Genomic DNA, 11,407 nt, shown 5'->3' with positions numbered 1-11,407 from the left:
CTTGCCGTTGGGCAGGATGGCGTCCACCGAGTCTCGGATCGCGTCCGATACGTTGTACCCGCCGATACTCCACAGCTTTACGTTGGACAGGTCGACTTGCTTGACCCGCGGATGGTGGGTTATGGCGTACGCTTGAATTGGAGGGCCGTTGAGAAGGTCGATCTGGTAGTGTACGACAAGATCGAAGAACAGGTCTTCCGAGAAGGGTTGCTTGGTGGTGACCACAGTTCCGCCGTAGAACATGACCAGATCGAGCATGTACGCGGTGCTGAGCCAGTGGATCGATCCCATGGCCAGAACGGTTGGGTTGTTGTAGGGACTGAAAGAACGTTGGGATTAGAGAGGTTTCGAGGCGGTAGTGATCACTTACGCTGGAAGAAACGACGAAGTCTTGTTCGCATGGGACAAGCAGATTCCCTTCGGAGGACCGGTTGTTCCAGAAGAGCAGAATATGCTGTAGATGGCTTTACTGGTATCAGCGACGATCTTCGGACTGTAACATATTTGAATTAGCTGAGGATCATCCTTGTATAATCATCTCTACCTAAAGTCCTGCTCTGTTCCAGTTTCCATCAGCAATTCATCCACGGTAGCCACACCATCCACCTCTCCATCCACCAAAAAGATCTTGAACTCCCCTCGCACAGCTTCCCGTGCAGCATTCCTAACCGCTGCATAGTTCCAAGCATCGCAGAATATCACCCGGGACTGCGTCTGCGCCATGATCCCAACCATCTCCCCGTGGGTAAAGTTCGGAAACACTGCATTGTACGGCACGGCCAGAAACTGCAACGCTACCACCAGCGATGCCAAGCTACCACTGTTCAAGGCCGCGATCGTAACGATGTCGTTGACCTCGCTCAAGTGCTGAGCAATGCGAATCGCTCGCAGCTTCAGCTCTCCGCGGGTAATCCGCCGATCGGTATCACCATCGATTTGAAGCACCCGGTCCGGGTTGCGATCGAGCAGTTCGAACAGAATGTCACCCAAGCTGCGGCCGGGATCAAAGAGTGGAGCGACGCGGGGACCACTCCACACGAGACGTTCTGGATCGTACGAAGTCATCGCGGGAACTGACCTAGGCTAAACCGCGGTGCACAAGATGCAACTTGTTGAGCTTGTTGAGATAAAGGGTGCGATGTACTTGGTTGACGCTCTTCAGTGAGTTCGTTGCCGTTCGTGAAGGGTTGCATTGTAGATGATGGACGGAATGTAGTTGTATGCTATAGCTGGTCCAACGTAGATCGTTGTACTCTCAATTGGAATGTTGCCAATAGTGAATCCAATTCTTATGCATTTTAAATGCATTCAAGATTTTCTTCAAAACGACAATTGAGCAATCTCTTTGAAGACATTGTTTTCACCAAAGCGTTCGATGAATTGATTCCCCCAAACGCTTGCATCTCATTAGCACAAAGCAAGACCTCAAAAGCTGCTGGCATTTCTCCAGCAAGTGCCATCGCCTTTTGTCCCCGGCTTCTCAATTTAATTAGCTGTGAAGCGGTTTCGTCGCACTAAACAATTCCAGCCGACATGTCCCCGAGGGATAAACTGTGATGTTCACGACGACGGTGATTAGCATCGACAACATTGTACTCAGCGTTGGGAGTTGGGGGAAAATATGTGGCCTGGTTCTTCTCGAGGGAAGCAACAGCTTCAAGTCGGCCCGAGGACATCCACCGTCAAGGCGTCTAGCCGGACGTTCAGAGACGACTAATTAAAATTGATTGCCGTCATAATTAATTCTAATTAAGTTGTACCGACTAATCGCGGAGAACGAGGTGATTTTTTATCCCCTGCGGACCGTTTCTAAGGCGCGTGGGATCGGGACATGGATCACGGGTTTGTTGTGGGGGAGGGTCAATCCACCACTTGCAGACTTTGAGTGGCGTTGTTCTCGTTCAGGAAGTTGAGGAAATCCCTCTGGATTATATGGTGGACATTAATTGATGGAGGCGGTTTGGATGGGGGAAAGTCGGTTGAACAAACATTTGTAGTAATTGATAGTTTGGTGAATGTGTCGCAGGGCTTTTTTGAGTGATTCTTCTCAAAACAAGAAAGATTTTATTTTGATTCCCTTAACACAAAGAAGCAATTTCAACGACCTTTAAAAATCACCATTTCAAAGAACTTTTTGCGCATTTGCCTCGCTTGGCAATTCCGATTAGTTAAGTTTTTCTTATGCCCAAAAAGGTAATGTTGCAGGTAGCCGTAAATGTTTCAAAAAAATGCTTCAAAAAATACTTGATTTTTTTAAATTCATTTGTGTCTTAGGTATTGAAGGCATCATCTAAATCTATTCAACTTTTTAAAACAAAAACAACTATTTTCTATTATAATTCTTACTTCATTGCCTTCTATAAGGAGACACTAAATTAACAAATGAATTTGCCAAACCTCTGATAGAAAATCGCTTGCTCGATTGCTAATAACATAATTATTACTTGACATTGGTTGGAAACGCATTTGAGAAGTTGTTATCGAACGTTAAAGTTCTGATTGGACGATTGGACTTAGGACTTTAGGTCAATATTGAGATTTTTATGTAAATTTGTCCGGAGAATTGATTCCCGCGTTCCGTTTTTAAAAATTTCGACATTTCGATTACTTTGAAAAAAAAAAAACAGTTTTAGATGATGATTTTTGTATTTTTAAGGAGAGTTTTTTCAGCCTGAATTGATGTATTTTTTAAAATTAAGCTTTCATCACAAAAAATTTAAACGAAAAAATAAAATCGTAGGCTCACCTTCAAATTTGACTTTTAAGCTTAAAAATAAAAAAAATCTCATAGAAGTGTTTTTTTTTCTTTCAGTGTATTTTTCTCAGAAAGCCCATCCAATTTTCTACTATTTTGTCACTGACCACTTTTTGATACGATGCAACGAGATACAGAAACATTAAAATTACGGAATACAAAAATATTGAAATAACTCACGCCCTTCTCAAATGTCTTTCTAGAGTGCAATTCGCTCCTTTTACACAAAAATGGCTTATAGAAGCCTGATCACAAAGTTTCATTGATATAAGAGAAGGTCGATTAAAAAGGTACTTGGAAATATCCTGTTTTGGAATGGTGTTTATCTTTTTATGAAATTTCATGTCACATTCAAAGGAAAATCCAAGAAATTAATTTTTGCCTTCCTCACCTTACTGAGGAAAGGCTATAAAATCACTCGAAAATTGAACTTCTCAATTAGACCTCCTAGACCCACTTTCATGTATACCTATCGACTCAGAATCGAATTCTGAGCAAATGTCTGTGTGTGTGTGTGTGTGTAGGGATGTGGGTCTGTGCGCCAAAAAATATGCACTCGATTATCTCAGCACTGGCTTAACCGATTTGGACCGTTTTGGTCTCATTCGATTTGTCTTGGGGTCCCATAAGTCCCTATTTAAAATTATGAAGTTTAGTAAAGTACTTCAAAAGTTATGCTAAAAAAACGATTTTGACTAAAGTCCGGAAGATTGTAAAAAGGGTGGTTTTTGTAAGAAACCCCAGCATGTTATACATTTTTAGAAAGGTATTTAAAAGACCTTTCCAACGCGTCCAAAACGTTGAAGATCTGACAACCCTATCAAAAGTTATAAGCACTTAAGAGTTATTTATACACTTTTTGGAGGCTAGTTCTCAGATATTTAGATGAAAACGTATTCCAAATATATCATGCGACCTATCTTTGGATCGGTAATTTCAAGACCTTCCCACGAGCGTGTCTATTTTGGATAGCATTACCCTTTGAATGAGAGGAAGGCACCAACCACCTAAGGGTGGATTAAGTAACGTTTTTTTTTCAAATATTGCTTTTTCTACTTAGACTTTAAAAATCATCCCCTCGTCATTTTTTGAGCAGCCCTGTAAATGGGCCGTGCTCTCAGCTTAGTTATCGAACAAGTACTGTATTGATATTCATTTTGGGTTTTGTTGGAACCATTTTAAAATATTTTAACTGCATCGGGATATAGATGTAAAGTATTTCCAACAGGTATGGTTTTTCTCAAGATTATTATTTTTAAAACATGTACTGTGGTAGGCAACACAAAGTCCATGCACTATTATGGAAATTTTTTTTTCAATAGTGTTTAGAAAAAAGTTACGTTAAAAATTCTTAGTTTAAACTTCGGGGTGACATTGATAGTCATAGTTTTTCTTGTTAAAATCATATTTAAGATGTTCTTTCTTTTTGTACGTTAAATGTACCATCACTAAAGTAGCTGATATAGTTTTAAAAAAAAAATCCAATGTTTATATAAAGTTACCTAAATTTAAAAGCTTTTTAACAAAATACATAAAAATTTCTGGTAATATTGTTAAGAAGTCGGAATTATGCTTGAAATTTATTAAAACTAGTTTTGTTTATAAAATAATCGATTTATATTGCATTTTATACTGAATAAGAAGCACCAATCAAAAGTTTCCACATCTTACCGGAAATTTGTTAAACAGAAATTGTCTATAAATTTGGAGATTTTTTTTTTAATTTTGTATCAAAAACACATATTGTTTCTTATTTACAAATTTATTCAAAAAATCAGAAAATGCATTCCGTTTTCCGAATCAATGTCATGTTCATTGAGTAAACCATGACACTTTGAGATGTTTAAAATAATGACTTTCATCAACATTTTCTTAACTTTAGTCAACTAACTTTTTAAACTTTTAAAAATTTTATGAAAAGTTCTTCTTGAGGTACTTTGAACACTTCTCTACCACGGTCAGTATGATTCCAAACCATTCCGTACGTATTTTAATTGCACTCTTCATTCAAACCTATTAAATTCACCCCGTTTTACGGTTTTTATGTTTGCTTCTCGTTTGTCTATTTAACAAATAAACTGGTAAAAATAATGATTTCTTTAATTTTATATCAACCAAAAAATATTACAAAATGATTGTTTATTCAAATTAAATTAGCAAAACAATATAAATGGTCCAATATGAGTAGGGTAAAGAGTGTATCCTGATCCTTCAACTCACATGAGCAGGCTCTTTGTTTACACATTCACATTGGCCCAATTACATTGTTGACTTGAATTGCGATATCTTTATTTTCATTCACTAGTACTTTAATTCACGTAGACTGATTTTTTCTTCAAAATTACAAAATCCAGACGATGCAATGGAATCTCCCAATAATCTTATTTAATCTAATTTATTCAATTATTATCCAGTACTTGAACGATTTGTGGAGATTTTTAATCTTATTAAAGTAAAGTTAATATAAATTTAATTTACATTTTTTGTTCCTTTCCTGAAAAATGGAAGAAATCATCAATGCAAAAAAAAACTTTAATAAAAAAATATAAATTATCCTCCAAACAAAATGTGCAATCGGTTCAAAATGGCGAGAAAAAAAAATTGTTATTTCATGATTTTTATTGAATTTGTTTTTTTTTTCATTTTCACGAGTTTGTCAAATTTTTCTTTTTTTTTTGTAGCAAAACTGTAGTAAAAAAGCATTTTATGGAAATTTTTGCTAGAATGTGTTGGAGAGTAAGCTTCAAATTTGATCTTCCTTTGTATCTTCCTGATCTGAACCTGGTCCTAGGGACAGAAACAGGAAATATAATTTCTAATGGCTTTTAATTGTTTATAACATAATTGTTTAGAGTAAATTATACATCTTTTGAATGTTAAAGAGTGGATTTGCATCAAAAGATGTTATTTTTCGTATTCTTTACTCCAGACTCTTTAGATTGAAAGGTTTTTTCTTTTATCTTTGAAATTTTCACAAATTTGCGCTTTTTGAAGAATAAGCATGCGATAAAAATAAAAAAAGACCTGTTTGGCAAAATATTTTACAGACTATTTTAAAACATGTGTTCAAGTAGCATTATCAAGTGTGAGGCATTTTCTGATAGTCTAAGATTAAATTTCAATGAAGCTGAAACTTGATGGTGGTTCAAAGAACTCATCTAGAATGATATTTTCTTTTTTCCTAAATCCAAATTCACAAGAAAGTTCTCTTGCATGCAAATGACGCTTTTCTTTTTAATTAAGCCATTTAGGTCCGCAGGACTTCCGGGATAATTTGTCCGAAACCATTCGGGTGGAAGTGGCACAAATAATTATGTGAGATCTTTTCGACAGTCCCCGTGTGTCCTCATTGAAAAAAGTAAAAGGGAAGTGGGGAAAACGAGTGGAAAAAGTGTCAAAAACTGCACTGAATTATAATTATTCTTCTGCGACCAGACTTGAAGAAGGTGGGTGGAGGGGAAACGCATTCCTTTAGCACAGCGTGCGCTCCAGAACATAATCAAGCTGTGGAATGAGGAAAATCGAGCTGCTTGATGAGGGTGGGGGTGGTGGAAATGCCCTGCATGACTTGGAGGACGCCATCCGGAAAAGCATCCCGCGCTCGGACGAGGGCGAAGAAAGAAATTGAATGCATTTTTTCTCAATTTGGACCAGAATTTATCTACTTTGCTTGGCCGGGATCCGGGGGGCTAGTTTGTTGCAAAGCGCGTCGGACGTTTTCCGGTGTCGTTGGTGAAATGGTATTTTGTAAAATAAGTTATTAAAATAAAAAAAGCAAAATTTTACTTAAACAAGTAAAAAAGCATAACACAAATATAAGCAATTTATTTAAATTTTAAATTAAATTAAACTCATTTGATAGTCACTCATCGATATTTTTTCATATTTTTTCCACCCGGAATGCAGTTTGGTTGTGCGGACTCTAAGTGAGATGCTCCAATTTATTTAATGATGTTCTTCAGAGGGTGGGGGCAGGGAGATGCTTCTTTGCCGGATGTGCTCTTGCTTTCGATGAAAAGATGAGTTCGAATTGAAAATAGTTTTGCAGCAGAAGCACAAGGCAGAGTGGGAGCCTGGTTGAGTACTTCGCAATGATGGTGTGCAGCTGCCAAACCAGCACAAATTGAGGAAATCTGTTCATAAATTATGACCAGGACGCGGCATGTTGCCTGACGGCTGCCGAAGATGTGCATGATCTGCATTTTTTAAATTGGGCAGGAAAAAAAGCATGATTTGAAAAAGAAAAACCAACCGTGACTAAACACCGCAAACAATTTAAAAATTGGTGCAATCCTCAGAGGAAAAATTTAACAATGTTTTCGGTTTTCAATCAGCTCATAAATCCCATTTTTTGGCCTATCAGTCAGGAATGGAAAATATTTTCCCATTATAGGCTTAGCTGGGGATGATTAAACGGCCGAATTCACCAATTTCAGTCCATTATGCGGTGCATAAACACCACCCCACTGAGGGATTTTTAACGGTAATGCCAGTCGATTGAGGGAGGGGGAGGTTAAATCAGGATCCACCCCAAGAAGGGAGCAGGGGCAGGGGATTGAAATCCCTGGGATGATCTACCCCCGCATAATTTATGCACCCATCAATATTTATGCATTATGAATGTATGTTCTTGTTTACGATTATAAACTGTTTAACGGCAGGTTATTAAATTTTATTACCCTCTCCTCGTGCCATGTTGGAAGTTGCCCAAGTGCTGGAGAGAAAAAAGTGCAACCGTTGCATGGTTCCGAAGTGCGGTTGGTCGGATTAGGTTTTATTCGTTCTGAAAAAGTATTATAATTGAATAAATTTAGAAATGTCGTATTGATTTAAGTACACACAATTTTATTTTCGCTTTTCAATAATTGAAATTTCAGTGAACGATTCAGTATTCTCAGTGAATTGATAATTATAAATTTGACAGATAAAATTTCATTGAAACGGTTGTCAAAACAACTGAAATTTCAGCAAAAGAAATGTCAGTTTATTTTGCTGAAAATTCAGAAACATTCATTTGTCAGTTTGGTAGATCATGTGACGAGGATTCAGCAATCGTTGTTTTCTTTTAAACTACTATTGCACACTTTCCACCAAATTCTCCACCCTTGCAAATAATATCTGAACACCAAATATTTGCAAACTTGAAATCCTACCCCTTCTCCCGTGTGCGTGTCTCGACTGAGCTTTGATGCTCTCGACCACTTTAGAACTGAATGTTTTATAACATTAACTTTTTGTTGTGAAAGATGTAGAGGGTGACAAGCGGGAATTCCCGGGAAATTGACCATTTTTGGACCTCTCGATTCCCGGGAAGTTAGGTCGAGACTTCATTTCTGATATTTTTTTTTCATTATTATGCAAATAAAAAGTTATTGACAAGACAACATTTTTTCGATGGATTAACTATGGTCCCCTAGGAACGAGCTGTCAAATAGTAGCTTTTATGCCAAGAAGGGCCGTGAAGTGATTTTTAAAAAATTGAATTAAAAATCCATTTTAAATCCTTTTAAGCTTAATTTTAGGACCCAATTACAGTCCAGACTCGATTATCCGAAGTTTCGATTATCCGAAGTTCGATTATCCGAAAGTTTGTATGGGACTTCGAATAATCGAATCAAAAACAAAATTTTGTTTTGGTTTTTTTCTTCTTTTTCTTGTTTTAAACATCAAATTTGAGTTCTGCAACCCCATTTTAGTCAAATTTGAATAGTGGCTATTAAATAATAAAATGCTTTTTTTCAATATTTCAACACTGCCATATTGGCCTTGGATTTAAAAGTTCTAAAGCACTTTAATGTAGTTTAGGGGACATACGCTCGATAATAAAAAATAGGCATAACATTTTTTTTTTCGTGATTCGATTATCCGAAGTGAAATTTTTCCGATGCCTTCGGATAATCAAGTCTGGACTGTACTAGATTTTTTTTGTTCAATTAACATTTGTATTAAACCGCATAATTAGATGTTGTTTTTGAGAAATTTGCAAGGAAATTTGTCTTTTTCAAATTTTGTCAAAGAACCCAAAAATCGGACAAATAGGTACATAAGGCTGGTTCAAATTTTATTTTAAGTTTTTGTTGATTATACTTTTCGCCAAATCCCAAACCAGCAATGTGAATAAAATGATCAGTGTGTACGGGGTTCTGTACTACGAAAATCGCAGGGTATGTTTTTTGAATCATAAAAAATAACAAAACTTCTATTGCATTATTATTATCATGTCTATAAGAAAAAAGTATTTGTTTTGAGAATATATGTATAAAAAAGGTGTGTAACAATATTCATTGTATTTGAATTTGTATTGAATCCCCCCTAAAATGCTACGTCTGTTCTGAATGAAGCCAAAAAGAAAGTTGATCATTCAAGGCCAAAACGAACCTTTAAATATGTTGTTTGATGTGATAAAAATTGTCATAATTTTTTTTTCTTTTAAAATGCCATTTCCCCGAACGCGTTCGGGGAAATGGCATTTAGGGAAATGGCATTCAGGGAAATTACTATTCAGGGATATGACTAATCGGGTAAGTGGCATTCGGGATTGTGGCCCATTCGGGAAAATGGCATTCGGGGATGTGGAAGATTAGGGGAAATGGGAAATTCGGTTAAATGGAATTCGGGGAAATGTCTATTAGGGGAAGAGTTTTTTCGGGGAAGTGGCATTCGGGGAAATGTCCCTTCGGTAATACGCGGTCAAGCGGAAATGTCCGGTGCCCAGGAGCGCGTGCGCTCCGGGGCACCGGGCATTTCCGCTTGACCGCGTTCGGGGAAATGGCATTTAGGGAAATGGCATTCAGGGAAATGACTATTCAGGGATATGACTAATCGGGTAAGTGGCATTTGGGATTGTGGCCCATTCGGGAAAATGGCATTCGGGGATGTGGAAGATTAGGGGAAATGGGAAATTCGGTTAAATGGAATTCGGGGAAATGTCTATTAGGGGAAGTGTTTTTTCGGGGAAGTGGCATTCGGGGAAATGTCCCTTCGGTAATATGGGTTTCGGGGAAATGTCATAGATTCATTTTTTAAAGGCTTCAAAAAACAAATTGGCAGAGCTCTGAAACCAACAATAAAGCTAAATTAACTTTACCTTTTAACCCACTCTGCTTCTCAGAATAATCTACCGTTCTGAATGATGGTTCAGAATTTTATGCTTTGAGTGAGCAGCTCAATTGCTCCTTGTTTGCCACAGTTTGGCAGCAGCCAGTAGCCATCACACTTATGGGGGGATGTGTGTGTGTGTGCTTTAAGGGTAGCATGATAATTTTAAGTGCCCTGTTTCGAGTTATGGCTGTTTGAGGTTGGCGGAGGAAATGGCTCTTTTTCCTCTCGTGTGTGTGCCAAGAAAACTGCGCTATCCATCCTCACACACAAACCAACCACTCAATAATGATGTGCGAGATTTGGGGGGAGGAAGGGGAGAGAGGTTTTGTCCGGGGGAAAACTGCTTCGTCATTGGAAAGACATAAATCTCAATCCTTCGACCGGATGACGGTGGTCTTTGCGTACCCCCTTGGGAGGGCGAGAGTGGAAATTTCTGAGTCGAGCTTTCAATTAAAGTTTTTCTCTTTGCCGTTAATTGAATTGTAACTTTATCGTACGCTTGGGTCATAAGTTGGAAAAGGGGTCGGATGAAAAACTATGAACTTAAATGAGAGGATTGACTTAAAGGAAGTTAATAATCATGAGGATGGAGACTGTTTTCGTAAGTGACTCAGCAATTTCATTTTACGTTTAAAACGGTAAGTAAAACATCTTAAACATTTTTTAAAATACAAAACTCTGATATCGTTCTTCCAATCAAACTGCTTTCGAAACTTAATCTATTACAATTATATTTTTAGTTTGCATTATGGACTTTAAAGAAATGTCGATTTTGTCTTCTCAATTAATTGTTAAAAAACTGGAAATTGTTCAATTCTGGTTAAAATTAGTTAAATTTGTTTCTTAGCTATTTTAGTACGATGCTTTAAAACATCATTGACTCTGATTTCAACTCCAAATCAACGAATTGTTTTTTTTATCACAAAGAAAACGGAATTGAAAAAAACCAGACTATTTGTTATTATTATTAATATTAATTAAGTAGAAGCATAAAAAGTATTGCGCCCCCGGGTGGACTCGAACCACCAACCTTTCGGTTAACAGCCGAACGCGCTAACCGATTGCGCCACGAAGGCGACATGTTTGAGGGCTAAACTTTGCACACCGAGAGTTTTTTTTAACTTGTTGAATTTTCTAATATTTGTTATCTTAAAAAATACTTATCTGAACAAGAATTTTTAAATTTTATATTTGTTTGGTTTACTTGTTCAACCTGTGTTGTAATATCACCTTCATATTTATGCATCATTAAACATTGGTTTTGTTGTTTAATTTTCCTTATCAGATAATTCCTTTCCTGTTTAATAACCATGGTTGCCTTCATTAATTCAAGCAAAAGTCAACAACCCATTTCCGTCCACTTCGTTCCGTCCTCGCTCTTTGGTTGCTATAATCTTGATAAGGTTGACTTCTTTTCAGCATAATTTCCTCCCACAACACTTTACACTCATAATACCCATCTCATTGATGAAATTCATTATGCTTCAACGCCCGATAAGAAGCCGCACAGACTCACTGGAAGTGTGAACACAAAATAAACCATATTTTCAT

General features: G+C 37.3%; 1 protein-coding gene and 1 non-coding gene across 2 annotated transcripts in view; both read right to left on the bottom strand.

The window, feature by feature from the left end:
* Window positions 1–1,101, bottom strand: part of LOC120421295 (uncharacterized) — a 2,139-nt gene extending 1,038 nt beyond the window's left edge. The window contains exons 1-3 of the mRNA XM_039584486.2: window positions 545–1,101; window positions 371–493; window positions 1–319 (exon numbers count right to left, since the gene is read on the bottom strand). The exon at window positions 1–319 is cut by the window's left edge and continues 183 nt beyond it. Of these exons, the coding sequence (XP_039440420.1) occupies window positions 1–319; window positions 371–493; window positions 545–1,065 (963 nt within the window). The 5' untranslated portion in view covers window positions 1,066–1,101. The remainder of the gene's footprint in view (window positions 320–370; window positions 494–544) is intronic.
* A 9,757-nt stretch (window positions 1,102–10,858) lies between these two features.
* Window positions 10,859–10,932, bottom strand: Trnan-guu (transfer RNA asparagine (anticodon GUU)). The gene has a single exon. It is a non-coding gene; the product is annotated as a tRNA-Asn (tRNA).
* Between the last annotated feature and the right edge of the window lie 475 nt (window positions 10,933–11,407).

This window comes from Culex pipiens, chromosome 2, assembly GCF_016801865.2.
Source record: "Culex pipiens pallens isolate TS chromosome 2, TS_CPP_V2, whole genome shotgun sequence".
NCBI lineage: Eukaryota > Metazoa > Arthropoda > Insecta > Diptera > Culicidae > Culex > Culex pipiens.
The sequence above is the reverse complement of the archived record's forward strand: the minus strand, read 5'-3'. Positions and strand labels throughout refer to the sequence as shown.